A 22,857-nucleotide genomic window follows, 5' to 3' on the forward strand; every position below is an offset into this window, starting at 1 on the left:
CATGTTTTAGAAGGGGTGAGAAGATAGACAAATGTGGATTTGTTGATATATCCACACACGTGCGTTATTGTCCATTCAGTCAAACGGGCGAAGAGTAGTGATGTAAGGAAATAATAGTATTACATTAAAGTTATTTTTTAAATCTTTAATGTGATGAGGGTTGTAATGCATTGAGATTTTGTAACGCGACTCTTTAAGACTTTGAGGCATTGAGACTAGAGATGTCCACAAGGCGAGGAAGAGACGGGGATGCCACTCCCCGCCTTCTGATCCCATTTCCCATCCTCACGAATTTTTCCACAGGGGAACAGATTGGGGATTCCTCGCGGAGAAATATTTTTCACTTTTGTTTTTTTTATATATAAATAAATAAATATATACATACATACATACATACATACATACATACATACATACATAAATAAATACATACATACATATTTTTTTCTTTCAAGGTGGAGCGGGGTTGGGGAATGTATTCCTCGTCCTCGGCCCTGAAATATCAATGGAGAAAAAATAATTCTCACTCCCTCCCTAATTCTCCGTGTATTCAGGGATTCCCTACCTCGTTGGGGGTGAGTCCCCGCGGGTTAAATGGACATCTCTAATTGAGACTTTGAGGTGTTACAATTTGACATGTTCGTTAAAGCGTTAAGTTTTGACTTGACCGTTGAAGTGTCATAGATCTCGGGTGTTAATGCTAATATGATCGTTGAGGAATTACAAAACTCACCTCTATATAGAGTTCTCCACTCCTCTCATTTCAATAATCCGAAAATACTTCTCTTACAAATCTCTCTCAAAACATTTCTCTTTGTTTTTGTTTTTCGAGCAAAATCATTCAAAGTATGTGTTGGTTTTCCAATCGGTTCTTGTGCAGTTTCATTGAGTTTTGTGCCTGTTTTATCCTAAAGACGATGTGGGAATATACTAAACTGTTGCATTCTAAATAGAGCCGTGAAACGTCTTGAAAAGAGCATGATTAAGGACTCAACCTTCATCTAATGATTTTTTGTTTGGCATTTAGACGTTCAATTTAGGCTACCACAATCTAGTTGATCACCAAGCGGACCAACTACAATTTAGGCGTTCTATCTAGGTGTCATCCATCTAGGCATCTACCAGTCTTAGCGTTCACACCTCATTTGATCTAGGCATCCAAACTTTAAGGGTGATCATCGATCGATCAAAGTCGTTTTTTTTTTACCAAACCGCCACGAATCGACTATGATCGGTTTAGTAAATGTTCAAACCGACCTCGACCATCGAAGGTAAATGTAGGTCAGTCAGTTGGTTTAACTTTACAAAATATTTTTTGAAACTTTCCCAAACCAACACGACTTCTTCATTCTTCAACCAACAGACTATGGTTTGATCTGGTCGGCTCAATTTTTCAATCTATCGTACTCACCCCTACCAACTTCGAAACATCTAACTGTTAATTCTAGTACTGCATAATCACAATCTTGGACGCAAGTTCCAAAATACAATGAAACAAAAAAAATTAATAATATATATCCACGTATTTTAATAGATATCATATAATTTCCTAAACTTAGGCTGAAATTAAGACTGTTTCATTGAAACATGACAGCGAAATTGTTTTGGTTTCATAAATTAATGTTAGAAAGATCTACACCATCTAAACCGATTTTAAAGCCATACTTTAAAGATACTATATATCATTCAAAATTTGTTCTTTGTTGTCAATTTTAACATCAACAAAAATATCTTTCATTTTTTTAAAAAAGAAATAGTTCAAAAATTTATTTTTCGTATAGATTAAATTAAATCATCTCTCCGAAAGCAATCCCTATAATTTCAAACTATAGAAGAAGAAGAAAAGAAAAAAAAAAACTCGATATTGATTTAATTAAATTATAATATTAAACCCCTCCAAAAGTTTTTTTTTCTTTTTTTTCCTAAAGTCAAGACTAACTTTAGCTCTCGTTTTAATTGTTATTAATTTTATATGTGTTATCTTTGACATGAAAATAAGTATGATATTTTTTTATTATTTGATTAAAATAAAGATGTACTCTTCGGAACTTAGATTCTCTACGGTACATGTTGATGTTATGTTATCAAACAAAAAACCCAAAAGGTGAAAAAGATAAATATAAATTTAAAGCTTGCTTTATTTAATCAAAAATTATAATCTATTATATAATTCTTAATTTGATATTTAATTTTTAAAATTTTACGTAACAAAATTTAGGTTATTTTTCATAAATGTAACAAAAATTATAGGGCCATGAAATTGGATAATATTTTTCATAATTTCCTGATTTGTATCTAAATATTACAGACAATTCGTCACTTTTCTTTTTGTATAATTTATTAATCTTCTCTTTTCAGATTTCTTTATCTCCTATTCTAGTTTTTTTTCTTCTATTTTTAAACGATTTATTATTCTGTTAATATCTTAAACCATTTTATTTTTCTCATATTCGAGAATATCGAGATTGTTTAAATATTATTTCGACACAATCTAAACGATTGTTTACCATTGTCGATCGTTTATCATGATCAACACGACTCTTTAGATTTAAGCATTTTTTCAATCGTTTAAAAAAAACTACACGATTGTGTTGATATGATTTAAACAATCGTTTAAATTTGAAACACTTTTCTTATCGTTTAAAAAAAATATACGATCGTGTGGATATGATCGAAACGATCATATACCATTCATTTAGACTGTAGTAAATAATCGTTTAGAAAAATTACTCACGTTTTACTTGTGTGTTGACCGGTGTATTTTTAGTATTTTCCATTGTGGATATGTGACTTTTTTTCGTTTTCAAAATTGTTGTATTACCCGTTTGTTATTTTAAAAAAAAACCCCAAATTTTATTTATTATCCTACAAAATATTTTAATTTTTATAAATAAAAAGTTGTTGTATTGTTTTTTTTCTTTCTTGTTGGAACTCTCCTACATGTTGGGATTCAAATTGAACCTAAAAAACATATATATACTCTGTTTACTCAATTAAACATGGAGTAACAATAAAATAATCAAATTAAGTATTATAGTATAAGAAAAAAATTAACTAAGGAAGATTAGATTTAATTGTGGATGTGACGGCGGAGGGAGGCGGTGGTTGAATGGACAGCACGGCCGCTGCATCTCCGGCGGACGTCATGGCTTTGAATATGCTTTGCCGCATCCAACTGTCCCATCTTATTATTATTATTATATCCCTCATTTTCTTTTCTTTTTTGTTTTTCCTCTCTTCTTAAGTCAACATTTATCATTATTTTTTTACTTCATATGTTTTTAATTTACTATTTATTAATTAAATTTGTTGTTAAATTTAGTCTTGGAAGTTTTCTTTTCTTTTTTTTTTCTTTTTTTGGAAAATTGTTATTCACATTTTTTCAAAAGAAATTTTAAATTAAGTCAAATTGCTTTAATATTCATTTAACAAATAGACAACTTAGGTTATAAATTGATTGTTAAAATATTAATTATAAAAATACAACAATGTAGTAGTTATAAAGCAACAAATATATGTGATTTAATGCTTATGAAAATTAAGGATAAGAACGATGATTGTGTAATGGACCATAAATTATTAGATATTATTAGAAAGATTTGCATAACAAATAAATTAATACAGATTGTTTCCAAAAATTCCGACTCCTTTTCCCAATTTTCACATAAGTAATTAGCAAATTAAACATTTTTAAAATTTATTTCATACATCTAAAAAAATTTATTTCCCAATTTTATACCTAATAAAACTAACAATTCAAACCTTATTAATCTAAAAAAAATAATCATATTTTCTAAAACTTTTAAATATTAAAAAATTAAATTTGTTATTTTAAAATATCGAGAGAAAAACTCTCAAATTTTAAGTTCTTGTTTCACAATAATTTTATTTATTTATTTCTAAAAAATTCATTCTTATGTCTAAATTCTATGTCATAGTTTTTACATTCAAAACAACTTGAATTATCGGTGGATTTTTTTTATTATTTAAAAACAAAATGCACATAAAAGAAAATATTTGTGTTAGGAGCTAAGTTGTGAGGCTTAAATAATTGTTTAGTCGGGATGAGACATACAAAGACCCGTGTAAAACTCGTTAGCTAACATAAAAGTGAATTTCTAACAAATTTTCGGTTAAACATCAACTTAATTTTTTTAACAAAAATTAATAGTGATAAATATAACAATTAGATTCAAAGTATTAACATGTATAACAATATTTTAAAAATTACAAATATATCAGAATATGTATCTGGACTATCTTACAAATATTGTGATAAAGCATCTTATCACCATCCGTGTCTACGGACAATTGAAGTAAAAAGAAAAAATACATTTATTATTATTAGATATTTTGTAAATTATTATTTTAATTTTTTTGGTATTGGATTAAGGGTGATAATTGAAGAGAATAGAAAAGGTAATTAATTAAAGGAGAGAAAATAGAGAGAATGTGAGATTTGGATTAGTGGGAAGTGTAATGCCAAACAGCAAAATGAAAGTGAAGCACCCAAGTCTACGCGTTTACAAAAGCACTTATTCACTCTTTCTTCCCATCCTTTTTTTTTTTTTTTTTTTTTTTTTTTTTTTAATTTTTTTTTAATTTTTAATTTTTTTTAATTTTATCTTTATTTTTATTTATTTTATATTTTTTTCAAACACCCAACCACGAAAAAAAAAAAAAAAAGAAGCTAAAAGAAGAAAGAAAGAAAAAGAGAAGAAAAAAGAATGGGGCATCCGAATCATGAAGACAGAGTGTTCCTCTTCTTCACTGCTTCTTCTTCTTCTTCTTCTTCCTCCTCTTCCTCTTCTTCAACCGAAATCTACGACCCTACATTTCCTCAATCTCTTCTCTAGGGTTTCTCATTGCTTTTCTCCTCTTTCTTCTCACACAACTTGTACGGTACTCTCTTTCTCTTTTTCTTTTTTATTGCTTTCTGCTTTTTTCCATCTCTAATTCTCCTTCAATCTCTGATTTCCTTACTTTCTTTTCACTTGTATACTTGTTTTGTTCGTTATCCGATCTATGGGTTTGGATGTGTCTCTTGCGGGTCTCCCTTTTATTTGCTTTTAATTTCAGCTGATTGATCTGGTTTGGTTTTTTTTTTTTTTAATTTTTTTTGTCAAATTCTGCGGAGAATGTGGATTGAAATGCTTTGATACACGATGAGTTTTTTTTCTGGTTCTTTGTGGATGTTCTCTTGTTTGGTGGTTGGTGGTTTATGTATTCTGTTTCTTCGATATTTTTGTTAATCGGAATTTGCGGGAGGATTTGGTGGTTGCTTTTTCTTTTCTTTTCTTTTCTTTTTTTTTTTCTCTCGTTAAAAAGTGGAGGATGTGGTTTTTGGAGGGTAGTTTGACTCGGTCGTTACGAACTTTGAAATTTCGGATAAAATGAATGGTTTGTGCGTCGTGTTTTTTTTTTTTTAGAATTGAAGAGACTAGAATGAACAAGTATAATTGTGACAACTAATCAACAATAATCTGACAAGTGATAGCCAGAAGAACACACAAAGGAACTCTCTTTTAACAAATTTGGATGAATTTTAGTAAACTGGGCGTTCTGGATTGGCCATCTGACCGGTCAGAAATTTGGCGCAGTGAATAGTCGCTCAAGTATCATTTTTGTTGCTGGTCGCTTCTATGTCCGGAAATACTTTTACAGCATTGGAATTTTGTTCACTAACTTTTAATGGAGGCTTTTGTTCTACTTATACTCTGAGTTTCTGACACAAACTGGAACTCAGTTGATATACGAGGTCACTACTTTCTAAATCTGAAGTTTGCTGGCTGAAGGAAATGTGTCTGTTTGTAACATTAAGTTGTTGGAAACTGCATAGCAGAAAACTTGGAGGCTTTGACAAGTTTATTCATTTTTCAATGCCTTAACTATAACTATTACAGACTCATGGAAAACAATGATTTATGTTTTATTAACTAAAAGACATTGTATCATTTTGTTATTTCTATTTCAACCCTATGTTAATTTAAATTCTTTTCTTTTGAATATTATTTATCCTCTTCTCATTGTTAGATATTTTCTCCGTGCAGGAAGTCACATTATCTAACATACTGGAGACTTACTGCTCTGTATATGCATATTTGCTGTAACACTACGAACTGGGTGAACTATGTCATGTATAATTGCTGAATTAAAATGAACATTGGGAAGTGTGGTTTAGAACTTAGCATATTAATTGTATGATATAATGGAAGCTACTAGGTGTTGGTTTAATAAGTTTAGATCCAAAGACAAGCCAAAGCCCTCAACAAATAAGGAGAGTACAGGCAATGCAAGAGATCCATCAAGGGCACCAACTAGTGAAGATGTACCTTCAAATGTCACCAAGCAGAAGGTTGCAGCTGCCAAGCAGTATATTGAAAATCATTACAAGAAACAGATGAAGAGCTTGGAAGAAAGGAGGGAGAGGTCGGTTCATATTTTTTAGTCTTTTCACAGTTTTGTGGGCAGAAAAATTTGACTTTGTGTCCCCTTCATTGTTTAATTTTTCATGTACCTTTGTAGTTGTCAGTTTGCGTTTACTATCCCTCTCCTTATGGGCCACTGGTCAGGCTCTTTTCACTGCCGTGTTCTTATGCATTTAACTTATATTTGGGAAGGCATCTATTATGTTACACACTTTTTTTTTAAATAAAATTAACCGTTAGGTGTAAGAGTATATATCTAATTTTGAGTTACTAATATTTCCTCTGTAATTCAAATATATACTGGTCTAAAATGTGTCTTTTATTTTATTCTTTAACGTATTCACCTTTTGTGAATGTTTTGGAAGATCTAGAGAAATATTCTGGTCAATAGAAAAAAAAAAAAAAACACTATGCTAACAGAGAAATATTTGTGGGCTTGGCTTTTTTTTTTTTTTTTTTTTTTTTTTTTTTTTTTTTTTATGGTACTATCTAGTCCTTAATCCTTCCAGTCATTGTCTGCTGCTTTTTCATCTTCATGTAAAACACCATGTGACAGATGCTAAAAATGCTCGGCTTAGGTGCTTGTTGTTTTTGCTCAATCTTGTTCTACAGATGCTTTTTATTCCAGTTGCACACTTGCATTGTTAGGTCCGCTGTAGTCCTTTCCCGGAAACTCATTGAAGTCCTTGTCACTTTGGCTGTTTGATTTACCTTCTATGTACTTCTTAATTTTTGTACCTTAGAATAAAATTTTCGTCGCTTTCTTTGCAGGCGTCATGTACTAGAAAAGAAGTTGGCTGATGCTGAGGTCTCTCAAGAAGAGCAAAGCAACCTGCTGAAGCATCTGGAGAAGAAGGAAACAGAGTATATGCGTCTTCAAAGGCATAAAATGGGTGCTGATGATTTTGAGCCACTAACAATGATAGGGAGGGGTGCTTTTGGAGAGGTATGAATACTTTCTTTAACATTAAAGTTTATCATTTCTTACTTTATTGTATGGCTGCTGCGGCTACTGCTGCTACTGCTAGTGGTTGTCAATTAGGAAAGAAGCTCATAGATGAATTGGTTAGCACGTACCTGTGTGCAGAGGTGAATGATTGGCCTCTTAAGTATTTGGGCAGAGGGGAATAAGGTTAAAAGGGAAGCACGAGTGTAAGAAGCAAAGTGACTAGACAATTTACACTAAGAGATAGCATAACAAATATTAAGGTCAAAGATCCCTTCAAACGGGTCTTTTTTTCTTTTTTTTTTTTTGCTTTTTCTTCTTCCAAAGGATCCATAAGAAGGCCCAATATATGGGCTTTCACAACAAGGCTTTCAGCCCTCGGAAAGGGTGACCCACATGAATAGTGTTGAGGAGGTCCTTTATCCATAGGAAGAACACAAAGAGTGTACCACCGGAAACTTCTGGGTAATGGGATGATACTCTTATTGTCTACCTTTTCTCTTCGTTAGGGTTGGACTCTAAATCCTTTCAACCTTTTGCAATCTCCTCTTTATTGATGGTTTTGTTTTTAATGAGTGGGCTGAATAGATATTTTTGTTTTTGATGTCAGATGCCTGCAGTCTATGAAATTTTGTTAACCTATTGATCATTCTATAAGATACATTTCCCTTTTGGTTGAGATACAGGTTAGAGTTTGTCGGGAGAAAGCAACTGGTCATGTATATGCCATGAAGAAGCTTAAAAAATCAGAGATGCTTCGAAGAGGCCAGGTATGCTTAAAATATCAGAGATTAGCTTTATAAACATCATGTGTGGCTTTAGTCACTATTTTATTGAATGCGTACTATTTAACTATAGGTTGAACACGTGAAAGCTGAAAGGAACCTATTGGCGGAGGTTGACAGTAATTGTATTGTAAAGCTGTACTGCTCTTTCCAAGATGAGGAGTATTTATATCTTATCATGGAATACTTACCTGGTGGAGATATGATGACTTTGCTGATGAGAAAAGATACTCTAACTGAAGATGAGGCTCGGTTTTATGTTGGCGAAACAGTTTTAGCTATCGAGTCAATCCATAAACATAACTATATTCATAGGTTGGTATTTGTTGCTTGATTTATTCGGTAACCGACTAATTCCGTTGTGTTGTCAATGGGAGGCACATATTTGGTTATTGGGAGTGACACTTTGTCCCTGTGAGTTTTGCAGAGATATCAAGCCTGATAACTTACTTCTTGACAAGGATGGCCATATGAAATTATCGGATTTTGGATTATGTAAACCATTAGATTGTAGTAACCTCCAAGAAAAGGATTTTTCCCAGGGAAGTAACCTCAGTGGTGCTCTTCAGAGTGATGGGCGTCCTGTGGCATCAAAACGCACACAACAGGAACAACTACAGCATTGGCAAAGAAATAGGCGGATGCTTGTAAGTAGTTTAATATGATGTATGGTAGATCCATACTTTACATTAGTCACTTATAAAGTGGTGCACTGGTGAACCAAAAGTTTTCCTTTTTTATTCTGATTCTTCTAGGGGTTTCTCTCTCTATAATGAAGTTCTCATTTCAAACCTTTTACAACTCCATCTTTCTGCAAAAATTTTGTTACTTCCTTGAATTTTGTATTTGACATCAAGGTGGTTTGTGTCGTAGGCTTATTCTACGGTTGGAACTCCTGATTATATTGCCCCAGAAGTTCTGCTGAAGAAAGGATATGGAATGGAATGTGATTGGTCAGCATCTTTTTGCTCTATTCAGTTTGTTTTTATACTTCAAAAGAACCTTTCAATCATTTTGCTAAAACTACTTCAGGTGGTCACTTGGTGCCATCATGTACGAAATGCTTGTGGGATTTCCACCATTTTACTCAGATGAGCCAATGTCTACTTGTCGGAAGGTAACGTGGAACTAGTTTCAGTTTATACGATGATCCTTAATTTCTTAACATGAATGGAAGCTAATCTTATGGAGTACAACATGTACATCACATGTATGTTGGTTTATGTTTACTGGACGAGAGTGGATTTGGTGGACGAATAGAAAAGAAAGCCAACCAAAATAAATACAAGTAGAAATCGAAATATAACATCTAATGTTAATGAATATTGAATTACCTTAGGATCAGATTGAAATGAGAAACTTATATTGATGTTACTTTCTAAGTCTAGTTAGGTTGTGAAGCAAAATGTTAAACTTAAAATTGAAATGTATGTGAAGAATAGATAAATCTACCTTCGTTTAGGATAATGTTATTCTGGACGGACAAGTGTAACTACTTTTATGGATAGGATTCATGTCATGATTATTTTCAACTTGAAGCGAGTAATAATTATTTGAATGGGGAGAATGACTTCCAACCCTTCATTGTGTTTTCTTTTATTCAATACCTGGAGTCTGGAAAACTTATGATGGTTTGGGTCTTGTAAGGACAAGGTGTAATTTTGATAAATCATCTCTGATTTCCAGAGCTTAGTTGAATATTTAGGTATTGTCTTGTGATTTGATGTTATTTTCTCATTTGTGAATAATTTTTTTCTTTAACCTATGGTGCAGATAGTTAATTGGAGAACTCATTTGAAATTTCCAGAAGAAGCAAAACTCTCTCCAGAAGCCAAGGATCTAATTAGTAAACTCTTATGCAATGTTGAGCAAAGGCTTGGGACCAAGGGTGCAGATGAAATAAAGGTGTTGTGTGGTGTGTTCTGTTCTAAAATTTGATCATTATTAACATATTGAGTTCCAATAGAGCGATAATTAAATTATTGGTTGATTTGGCTTATTATTTCTAGGCACACCCGTGGTTCAAGGGCATTGAGTGGGATAAGTTGTATCAAATGAAAGCTGCATTTATTCCTGAGGTCAATGATGAATTGGATACTCAAAATTTTGAGAAGTTTGAAGAGGTATGCAAGTTATTTATTTTCTGTATCTACACCAGAACTACTTCTGCTGCCCTTGTGCTAACTTGTTTTGTTTATCTAATTATTGATATCGTGATAGACTGAAAACGCAATTCAAACTTCATCAAAATCAGGTCCATGGAGAAAGGTTAGTCTGTCAGATTCCTGATCACGTATCATTTGTTATTTGAGAACCATTGGAATTGGGTTTCAATTTTATTTTAGAGTAACAAAAGTTTACTGTGGCCATTCGACCTTGCATCTAAAGTTTCTAATATGCTGGATGGTAGGCCTTTTTTTCTATTGTGGCACAAATCCACTTTGGGTAGTTAGCTGAAGATACTTGATAAGATTTCTGGATTTTTCTTCAACTTTTATCGCTGGTTTGATTTGAAGTTGGAGAAGCAGCTTTATTTTAATACCATAATGTGTAATAGTCCCCAACTTTTGTAATTGAGACAAACAAGGTCAACTAGTCGGAGCCTTAATGTTTCAACTGTTGACTCTTTGTTTAAAAAAGATTGATTTATTTCTTGAATTTTCAGTATGATTCTTGCCACTTGGGAATCAGTTGTTGGGGCTATACAAACATTTGGGATGTCAGTAGTGTCGGATCGTCCCTATTGTCTTCTTTTTGTTTGGGAAGGGATGCTAGGCCAATGTTTTATATGATCTAGTTCTTTATTTAATACAGACAGACAATGACCTGTAGTTTAAGACATTGCTAATCAATATGCTACTTATTTGCTGATCTTTTTGTTGTTTGATGCAGATGTTGTCATCGAAGGATATCAATTTTGTAGGTTATACGTACAAAAACTTTGAAATCATTGATGATAATCAATTGCCCGGAATAGGTATCTCTCTGCATGCCTTCTTACAATATTATTTTTTTCCTCTTGTAGTTGGTATAAATTTATTATATGCTTGAAGAACAGATGTTTCTTTTCTTTTTAACCTCCCTCTCACTACGCGTAAACCGAAGAAACAGTATATTTGTCTTCGGTACTGGTAGTAATGCAAGTTGAGGCAATGCAGGTTTTTGTGTTGTTTGGCTTGGTTACTCATTGCAACCTTCTTTCATATTTTCTGGGAAAAATGCTATTGATTAGTCGAGTCACGCATGTTGATAAATGGCTGATGACTTTTATCTTCATTTCTTGCGCTCGTGTTTATCCATATTGCTTTGTTCTCTCTCTAATATATGATGAGAATCAATTTTATAACAGAACAAATTCAACTCTCAGTCAAATGATATAATGTTTAAGGAGAAGATAGATGTTTGGTTCATACATGACCAAATGTGAAAACTTGGGATGAAAATGTGTAGCACAAAATGTCTTTTGTTAATACGCAAAAGATACTAGCCTTTCTCTTGTTGGAAATATTGTCTTTTACAGCATCCATTTCTGAGCTCGTTTTTAACAATCTTACATGACTCATCTGCTGCTTTTATTGACAGCTGAATTGAAGAAGAAGAGCGCGAAATCTAAAAGACCTTCCATCAAATCACTCTTTGGTAATTTTTAATCCCTTAAGAGACCTTCCAATTTCTGTTTGCTGCCATTCCATTATTTGTTCCTGAACTTGCTTTATATGCACATTGTATAGTTTCTTAAGCATCTTGTTAAGTTGGTCAGATCTTTGCATCGTTAAATGTCCTTTTTTAAGTTGTCACTTTGGTCTCCAACCACAGATAACGAATCCGCAATGGCTAATCAACCCGTTCAAGGAAGCTTTCTGAAACTCTTGCCTCCCCAGCTAGAAGTCCCCGAGAAACCAATGAACACAAATGAGAAGCATTCATGATTTTAGCCCCGTTGTCGGAGTTACTTCCAAAGACCACAATCATCAATACTTTTTGGTGTGAGTACCCTTTTGTTTAACTGCTAGTTTGGATATTTGGGTGAATTTTGGAGTGGAAGAAGGGGTTTATTAGAGGGCAAAGGCCTAATTTGTTGGGAGTGATTAAAAAAAAAAAAAAGACAAATCAAACATTGGCTCTTTGGATCATCTGTTTCCATTGGTCTCTGTAAAATATTTCCATGGAGGTATAGAGTTTCTTTCCAAACTCAAAAACTTGGTGACTTCTTATTCTTTTCCTTTCCTCTTATTTATTTTCCAACCCCTCTTTGTTGCAAGTTGCAAAGTTTCCTTTGTTCAATTCCTAGCATTACTGTTCTTGTAATTAACTTACTTTGTTGTTGATAGTTTTGTATCACTTTACATATGATGGAAATTTTAGATTCATATTAACACATTCTAATTTTTTTTGTCTTCTTTCTCTTCTCTCTCTCAACTCTCTACTCTCTACTCAATTCTTTTTAGTTACTCTTTTTTGGGTTATATTTTAGTAACACCTTTCTTCATTTTGACTACAAATTATCCTATTTTAGTTTCTTTCTCCTCCATTCAATTTGAACTCACGTTTTAATCTCATGTGAATCAAATAAATCGTAAGGACTAAAACTAGACACTAATTGAAACTCAAGGATGAAAATGTATAATCTTCGAACATAAACTAAACACCAGAACTTAGAAACAATAATGTAAGACTTAGCCATTAGCATATTTTCCCCCAATTTTTAAAAGAAGAGGCAACCATACAAATTTGATTAACAAAAATGAAAGAAACCACATTAATATCAGTTGTGAGATTAATTTTATTTTACAACGTCACGCCACACTTCTTTTTAAAATCAAATAGAAACCGAAAAGATATGAAAAAAAAATTCTATGTTTTTCCTATACGTCTTACTCCTATAACCTCTTTTCTATTTCCTTTCCACCCTGTTCCATTATGAAGTCGTTTGGATTGAGGGAATAGGGATATGAATAACATTGATGGGAATAAAGGATGTCAAAGTTCTACATGAGAATGGTATCAATAATGATATGAGAATAAAACCCTTATGTATTTCATTTATAAAAGTCATCATGAAAACTCTATAAAATTTTAATACATTACATGATAAACAATAAACCTAATTCAAAATTATGAGAATTTAATTATTTAATAATCAAATAATAATATCAATTAAATTATTAATTACTAATATTTGAATGATAGGATAAATTTGATGAATTTATATAATTATGATGTGTTAATCAATAAAATAATCAATAAATTCTTATTAATTAATGATAAACTAATTATAAAATTATTAAGAAATATTAATGATAATGATCATTAACTAACTACGTATATAATTAATTGATTAATAGTTTTATTGCATTAAGTTCTTACCGTTTATTTAAAAATAAATATGAATACATATTAAGGGACAAGGAGTGATAATCGGTTAGGCTAATTTCGGTGTTTGAATTGAAAGAAGTGAAATCTCGAGACTAGCTTATTCCCATGCCTAAACTACAAAATTTTTATACCAAACGAGGGCATGATTATGTTATACTCATTCCCATGTATTCATCCCAATAACCTCAATCCAAACGACTCGTAAAGATTAGTCTCTTTTAGGAATAGAGATTTATGATTAATTTTCTTGAGAATTCATGAATTTGTTGTTGAGTTTTTATGCCCTCTTTTTTATTTTATTCTTATTCTTATTATTATTATTATTATTATTATTATTATTATTATTATTATTATTATTATTATTATTATTATTGAATTCTATACTGAATCTTCAATGGTTTTGTTGTTGAATGAATTGACAACTCATGAGATTAGAATTCTTAATTGTTTGCAAATTCAAATAGTGCTAAGCATGAATGTTTGAATTAAGTTGCATGATTAGTAATTCTTGATCAGATTTTAAGACTTCTTTCTTTGATCTTTTTTGTTTGATTTAATTGAATTCAATCATAAGTTGGCTTCCCTTCCCTTGCTTTAGAATATCACTATAACATTAAACCCGAAAATCTTAATGCGAATTTGAATCTTGTTTGAAAAGACGAAAACTTTTCCGAAAAATTTAGTTTAAATATGGATTGGTTCTGGTTCAATACATTAAGTTAATTAGCTCTTATTTGACTTCTAATTAGTTGCAGTTTTACATTAATTTACAATTTTTTAAATTAATTCTATGATAGACAATCAACGTACTTTCCCTTTTCTCAATCGATATATCGATTGAGAGAGAGAAATCTTTATCATTTTTGTGTTCTAATTCTACTTAAAAAAACAAATCAAAACTACTCTGATGCAAATTTAATTTTCTTGCATTTGAATCAAAACCCACCCTTCTATATTGAGTTCTTACCATTTTACAAAAATTATCTTTAACAAGGTTAGCTTTGGTTCGATCCCAAACTTATTGCTAATTACGTTTTTGTGAAAAATATATTTTGTTTAGTGGGAATTTTTGTAGGCGACGACAAATTACCTCTCAGGCTCATATATAAAGAAAAAATAAGTTTTAAAGGTAGCTAAATTTTGTGTTATTACGTCTATAGGGTATTTTTAAACCTATTTTAGGCTCCGATAACCACCTGCATCAAAAATCAACTTCAATGACCACCCTTCACGACACAATTTTAGGCTTCGACAACAAACTCTTGCGACCAACTTCAAAATCACTTTTGTGTGATGAATCAACTTCTTCCTTTGAAAACCACCTACGACTACAAACTTTGTCAAAAATCACCTTTGATAATCAACTTCGACAATCATCTCCAACTTTGGGTTTCAACATCTACTTCTAAATAAAATTCAACAAACTTCAATGACAACCACCTCTCTAACAATATCAACATTCATCTTATGCAACCAAGAATGATAAGGAGACCACCTCTAACGATCACATTTAGTGGCCAACTCCAACAATCGTCTTGCACAACTAACTTTAATCACCAACTTTGTTGTTCATCCCCAATCACTAACCTAACCAATAACATACTCTCAAAAGAAAAGAAAAAACATGACTCACAAAAGTGCTTAAATACAAAATTGAAATAGACCTATTTGTCACAAACATCCAAAAAGCCGATTGCTTCCCAACAACATTGTGTTTACTTTGTGGGACTAACCAAATTAATTATTTCAGTAGACTTTCTTTAGTAAAAATATGTACGTAGTTAAATGATGAAATGAAAATAAACAACAATAATAAATAACAAAAAAAAAAGTTGAAATACAAAGTAACAATAGAAGGGAGAGAAAATATCTCACAAGAAAAGTAAGAATCAAAAGTTTTTATTTATCTTTTATTTATCTATATTAGTGAGAAAAAAAAATGTTACTTTTAGAAGCAAAGGAAGGAAACATACTTCATTGCACAAGAATGCCAATTCATCTTTTATTGAATAAAAAAAAATTAAAAACAAAAATAATTTTAATTAAAAGAAAATCGAACGGTTACCTTCATTTTACATGTGAATTCAACTATGCACCCTAAACACAAACGCTAACTCGAACAAGTCACAGACATATGATTATTTATTTCCCAAACAACCTCTGTGCGTCATTTGGGGCAAAGATTATCTAGCATTATAATAATCACCTCTTGCTACATTAGTAAACATTATTTTAAAACTTTTAATTTGCTACAATATTTACTATTTGATATTATTTGACATTCATTATTTTTTATTCTTTGTTACGATGTTTACTATTTTCTTATAAAACTAAAATAGTCTACACACCAAACACATACTATTATAACTCTAACTAAATTAATCTAATAATTGACCCCATGCACCAAGATATGTCCTATATGTTTTATTATTAGGTTGATATGGTTTTCTCAAACTTAGGTTTAGTTGTAGGGAACATAACATATATTGATCTTTTGTTTGTTTTTGGGCGACCTAAGTGGCTTGTATAGAGTGAAAGTTTTTATCTCAACCCTATTACTCCAATTTACACATTTGGAAAGCATTACCTTATTTGCATGTTTGAGAAAACGTGTGCAGAGGAAAAAGAAATTTCACAACAGATCAATTTGTAAAAATGAAAGTGCAAAGCAAAAGGACAAAACAGTCATGAATGTCTATGGTGAAAAGAAAAAAGATTAGGCAAGAGTTAAGATCATGCATGTTGGTTTTGTTGGAGAAAGGAGAAGAACCCAAACATATATAATCCTCCTTGGAAATTACTAATGTAGCAAATTGAAACCATTTTTAATTTGTTTTTATTACCCTAAATTCTTCCATTAATTCTAAAAAGAAACTTTCAATTAATTTTAAAATTGTTTCTTCTTCTTCTTCTTCTTTTTTCCTTAAAAACAACTCACTATATTTTTAACTTGTTCTTCAATTAGTGCACGTAAGCGATCGGGAGTTGTGTTAACAACTTAAAAGAACAACTGACTTTGACGATGTAACACTAAAGTTGAGTATATTTTGCTTTTCAATATAGTGGGTTCATCCAAAGCTGCAAAATGATTGTCATTTGGTTGTAACAATTATTGATATATATATATATATATATATATATATATATATATATATATATATATATATAGGAAGAAAGAAAAGAGTGACAGGAAGAATGAATATAATGTTGAATTAACAAAATGATATTATGAAAGATATGAGGGAGAGACGAATGGGTAAAAGACAATTTACATAACATCTCCATGTTTTTTTTCTTAAACACACCCATGTCTTCTTCTTCCAATGATTTTCTCAAATATTGTCCTTATATCTCACTCTTCCATATTTTTTTCTCTCTTTCCCTCCTAAACCAACCCTTATTGGAAATTATTACAAAATGAATAATCCCTTGGTTTGAATTCAATATATAAGGTAATATTCCTCCTAGAAAAAGAATTCAAAAATCAAAAATAGAAAAAAAAAAAAAAAAAACTACAGCTTTTTTAAGAATAATAAAAGAAATATAAAATATTTGCACTTTATTGAAAAAAATCAAAATTTATTTTTGATAAATAGTTTGTTGATTTTATCTTTTTAAATATGCGTTAAATATTTTGTATTTTTTCTATTTTTGATAATTAGAAAAATGCAATTAAAGTACATTATCAAAATACAGTTTAGTATTTTAAGAATTGAAGATGTTTCGAAAGGGGAAGAATTGAAAAAGAAAAACATGCCGTAGTGTTCAATTTTTCTTGAAGAAGCGATAAATTACTCATAAAACGTCAAATCTTCTCATTCCTCACTAATTAAATACATCTAGTTTTTTGTTAAAGTTATATGTTCTATGCACAAATTATTTTTGTTGAAAAAAAGTGTATTTGCTTTTGATTCAAATGTTGAAATTAAGAAAGTTGTGGAAGATATTTATTTGTAGTTTATAAAAACGTGGGGTAGTGTAAAACTGAAGAGTAAAGACTCTCTTTATTAGAAAAATGGTTAAGAAATAGGGCAAAACCATGTTTGACCCAAGGATTATGATAAATGGGGGATTAGGGTTATCCTAACCCCTAAATAACCCGTCTTCTCCTCTCTTTTCTTTTCTTACAACTCTAAATTATTTTACCCAAGTAACCCAATCCAAATTTATTATTGTTTTTTTAAATTATTATAATCATAAGTCTTCCCCAAACACATATTATTATAACACTACTATCATAATCTCTTCCCTAAACACATACTATCATAATACCACCTTTCATATTCATTCCTTGAAACACATATTACTATAACAATACTTAATTTCATTTTGCAAAATATTTGGAGTTTATCATCTATTTTACTCTTTTATATACGGTATAGTCGATATAAATTAACAATTAGAATTTTTTCCTATTAAGAAATAAACTTAAAATTCGATATCATTTGCTAAAAAATGCTTAATTCCATTTTACAAAGAGTTTCGTGATTCAAATCTCTCATATTTGTATTAAAAATACGAATACCATCAACATTTGCTTTTTGGTCAACGACATAGTTAACCTATATTGAAAAAGGGCTACACATAATATAGATATTTTGAACCTCTCCTTTCCCATCCACATTTTTCAACTCTTAATAACAATGCAATAATTAAAATTAATGATATAGTATCAAAGTACTTATAAATTTATATTAAGACTATAATTATTCAACTTTCATTATTTTTATTTTTTAAAATATTCATCATAGTGAATCTTGAATTTGTGAAATCAAATCTCATACATCGAGAGACCCTCTTTCTCTATAAAAAATAATATTTGGAGTTTGTCATCTATTTTATCTCCGAATTTTTTTGGGTGAAATTTTAATTTTGGAGTTTAAATTTTAAAAATTAGTTTTAAAAATAATCCTTGCATTAACAAATTAGAAACAAAAATTTAAAACAATAAATGAGAATATAACCCTATTCTAATTACAAAAAACTATTTGTTTTATTTTGGAAGATAGATAATTGATATAGTTTTAAAATACTTTTTAGAAAAAAATTTCGAAATTATAAATACCTGACATCTTTAAATAAAATATCTAAAAGTACTTTAATCTTTCTTGACATTTTTGTTTGTATAATTCTTAAAGTTCTGTAATGTTTTAAAAATGTTTGGCTGATTATTCATAAATTAATTTAATATAATTTGAATTTATACAACATAATTCTTAATTTATTTATTAAATTAGTCTAATCTTTATTATCCATGAATGTTATTTTTTTTCAAGAAAATAATAATGTTGATTAAATATTTTTGTTAAAGAATAAAATTGATTTTGTAAAATATGAAAATATTTTTTTAAACATTAACAAATGTAATATAATTTTTTTATTGTTATAGATAGCACAAATAATAAAACTATTTCAAAATATAATTAAAAAAAAAAAGAATTACAAAGAATTTGATAAATTTTGTTATATTTTGTAAATATTTTGTTATTTTTTAAATGTCACCTTTTGAAAAAGTGAACTAAAATATTGAACTATTTTCAATATATGTATAACACGTCTAAAGGATAAAATAATAAAATTGTGATGCCTTTTGTAACCACATTTTAAGGTGCTTGAGAATTTTTAGATAATTAGTAAAAAAAAGTTTTTATATTTTTTAGTTCAATAGTTCCATTAAGGTTTAGATTAATTCTTCTTTAGAGATGAAAGTCATCCGAATATCGTACTAAAACAAACTCATTTTAACGAGTATAAAGATTGAGAAACAAATTTGTTTGATTTATTTTTTTAAATAATCACAATAGTAAGGATAAAATTCAATCTCTAACTTTAAAGTTGACGGTAGAAAATCATATTAATTAAGTTATGCTGGTTTTTAAACGAAACTTAAATTCCAAAAAAAATAAAATAGAAAATTATAATAGAATTATAGGATAATATAATAATCATAATAATAATGAGAAGAAAAGAGGGTGGATCGGGTTAAATAAGAGGGGTGCCACGTGGTTATGGGTCGTTGGATATATGAGGTGCAAACAATTGTCGAATGGAGGCTGGGGGTGTCGGGTGGGGGAGAACGACATGTAGTCCCCAGGTAGGAAAAAAGGTGTCCACTACAGATGAGATGGAGCGGTCACAATCAGTAGAGCAGGAAAGCCAATAATAAGAGGGCACATGGCGTTGCCGGCGGTCCACTTATCATATCCCATTTCATTTTAGGTGAATTTCTGATGCCCCACCCTTTCCTTTCCTTTCCTTTCCTTCTCTCACCACTTACCTTCAAATATTTTCTTAATCGTTTTGCTTTTGTCCTTTGAAATTACTTGAAAAAAAATATATACTTTTTGTTCGATAAAGTATTGGTGTTAGATGTGAAAGTGTTATGCATTAAAATTAAAAACACATGCTAACCTTGTGTGGGATATTTATATATACGCACCTCATTAGTTAGGTAAGTTTCTTATCATATTCTTTTTAATATATTTCGACGGTCTAAAAATAAATTCTTGAGATTATCAAAACAAATTCAAAATTAATGAAAATTATTTTGCATAATTTAAATTAAACAATATCTTGGGGTAAGATTTTAATTTTTGACTTTTTTTTATTGAAAAAATGCTTATTTGATTTCACTCCTATGTACTTATTCGTTTTTTAAGTTGATTTATTTTAGTTTTAAATAGATATGTTTTCCTTCTAAATAAAAATTATTTAATTTCAATTTTCGTAAAACAATTATCTTTATTGATCATAATAATATTTTATTTTCGAGTTCAACCCTCATTTCACACTTTGTTGAACTTAAAAAAAACTAAATAAAATAAATTACTAAATAAATATTTTGAATTTAAAGTTGAATACTCATTTGGTTAAAATTTATGCTAAGTTATATTTTTTAAAGTTCAATAAGTAAAATTTATATTTTTTAAAATCAAAGAATCAAATCAAAACAACTTAAAAATTCAAACTATATTATCTTTTTGCTAAACTCAAATCCTACATCTAAACAATGTGGTACCAAATTTTAAAAAAGTCAGTTTAGATTTGTCCGATCCTTAATTAAAAACTAGTAACAAAATTAAAAACAATCATGTAACAAAATTAAACTATATAATTGAAGAATAAATTATAGTTAAAATAAAATCTAAACAATGATGACATGATTGACAAAATTTTCACGATTCATTGTGAACTTTTTCGATTTTCAAAATATTTATATTTTAAAATTCAAAGAATCAAATCAAAACCACCTAAAAAGCTCAAATCTTTTTGCTTAAACAAATCCATCTTGAATTTACATTAATAGAAATAAAATTTTGAAAAACTTTATGGATAAAAATAAGATTAAAAAAATTACAAATAAATGTAAAACATTTGAATTTAGTACGAAATTTTACAAAGTCATATAAAAATTATGGACATAAGGTTTAAGAATAACAAAGACGAAGAAGAAAATCAAATACCAATTAAACTAAACTTTTAAAATATAATCAACGAATTATGTCACACAAAATTCCAAGAGTGAATTTAATATTATTTGAAACTATCTTCTAAACTTCAAAACGTTAAAAATATTACATCAACTTAATTATCAAAACCTCATGGAGTAATGAAGAGAGAGACAAAATGTTTTCATGGCTATTTCTCCATCATTCTTATATAGGGATATGTTTATTTGAAATTAGAAAGCATAAATAAAGTTGATTAAATTGTCTCCTCTTTTAAGAAAAAAAAAAAAAAAAAGAAAAAAGGCTTAACGAATTGGTTTTCCTATAACCACATAATCACCTCTACATCCTACCTATTTTGAAATATAATATGCATACTATAGATATTTTAGTTTCCTCATACTTTCCCATTTCCATTTTCAACTATTACTAATTAATCTCAATAATGAAAAACAATACTATAGTATAAAATTTTATTGGTATTATTTGACGTATACTTTTTTTTTTTTTAAAAAAAAGAGATTACGACATATTGACGTTTGAAATGGTAATTTTAATAGATGTTTGATAGATATTTGTCGATTACAAAACTTTGTATTTAACTGGTCCTATACCTAACATTAATGATCCTATTCACATGCCTATGAGTTTACATGTTTTTCTTTGTTCAGCCTAAGATTAGAGGGATGAAACATACATTTATATAACAAGTTACATAAATATATGAGTGTAGATCTCAATGGATGATTTCTTAATATATTTATATTTCTCACACGTACACAAATAATAGCCAAAATGAGCTTAACTTGGTGCAATAGGCATGACCTTCATCTCTAGAGGTTGGAAGTTCAATCTTTGTCTGCAATTCTTATATAAAAAATAAAAGTAAATACCATATAAAAACTAACGTACATAATTTTTTAAGTCTCTAGTTATTACAAATGAGATGAGAAAAGGGCATCTCCAACCCAATTTGTTTGAGTTTTCTTTAAAAAAATATTAGTAGTATATATGTATTATAGAAGTAGTTGCAAATACAACGATCAGACCTAAATTAATATATGAAAAAGAATTTGGAGATATATTAAGGTCTGGATGTAACTATGGACTATCAATGATAGACTATATCACTAATAAATATTTCATATTTAAATTTTTTTAAAAATGTTACTATACACTTAATTGTTAATCATAAAAGTGTTGTTCACTTAACGTTGCAAAAATATGAATCATATCCAAAGTATTATAAAATTTAATATAATACAAAATAAGTTAACAAATACATATAAAAAATTAGATTCTATTCTAAGAGTCTACCTGTGAGAAACCATTTTACCAAATAAGAGTCTATCAATGATATAGTCTATCACTTATAAGAGTCTATATCAATGATAACAATTGTTTTAAAATGTTGTTATACATTTAATTATTAGTCTACAGTGTTACTAATTGTAATTACCCTAATGCAATATATTATTGTTTATTTTATACGGTAAACACATTATCTCAACATGTTTTGTCCTCTCTCACATGTTTTTTAGGAAAATTCTCTAGAAATCGTACAACATAGGATTGCTAAAAAACAAATACACTTAATCATAAAAATTATAATTAAACAACTAAAAAAGAAAGATGCACCTTGTTGGAATATACAATAACTTTCTATTCTCGTTTATGTGCTATCATTTGAAAACTTGGCAGGGCGACTAAAGTCTAAACAAGAGTAGGAAAATGAAGTCATCCTAACAAAATTTAGACATGTGTCAAGCATCATTCTATACTTGCAAAAAAAAATTTATATAAATACAAAACTAGAATTATCTCAAAATACTAATTTACCTCCGCTTTGTAAGGTATCATCGATTGATATTGTA

The 22,857-nt window shown here is 29.5% G+C and overlaps 1 protein-coding gene across 3 annotated transcripts; it reads left to right on the forward strand.

The window, feature by feature from the left end:
* The first annotated feature begins 4,664 nt into the window (after window positions 1-4,664).
* LOC103499425 (uncharacterized) lies at window positions 4,665-12,545 on the forward strand. 3 transcript variants are annotated; one of them, XM_017047104.2, is made up of 14 exons: window positions 4,665-4,902; window positions 6,051-6,429; window positions 7,200-7,374; window positions 8,061-8,144; window positions 8,233-8,474; window positions 8,587-8,806; window positions 9,033-9,112; window positions 9,192-9,276; window positions 9,933-10,064; window positions 10,169-10,282; window positions 10,380-10,427; window positions 11,052-11,136; window positions 11,742-11,798; window positions 11,976-12,545. In XM_017047104.2, exons 2-14 carry the CDS (start codon window positions 6,209-6,211, stop codon window positions 12,086-12,088), a joined length of 1,656 nt encoding a protein of 551 aa, XP_016902593.1. In that variant the 5' UTR covers window positions 4,665-4,902; window positions 6,051-6,208; the 3' UTR covers window positions 12,089-12,545. The 3 variants fall into 3 exon arrangements, with proteins under 3 accessions (XP_016902593.1, XP_008460649.1, XP_050941372.1); XM_008462427.2 differs by having other exon boundaries at window positions 4,665-4,897; XM_051085415.1 differs by lacking the exon at window positions 4,665-4,902 and adding an exon at window positions 5,502-5,758.
* Window positions 12,546-22,857: the final 10,312 nt, after the last annotated feature.

The sequence above is a fragment of the Cucumis melo genome, chromosome 5, assembly GCF_025177605.1.
Source record: "Cucumis melo cultivar AY chromosome 5, USDA_Cmelo_AY_1.0, whole genome shotgun sequence".
Lineage (NCBI taxonomy): Eukaryota > Viridiplantae > Streptophyta > Magnoliopsida > Cucurbitales > Cucurbitaceae > Cucumis > Cucumis melo.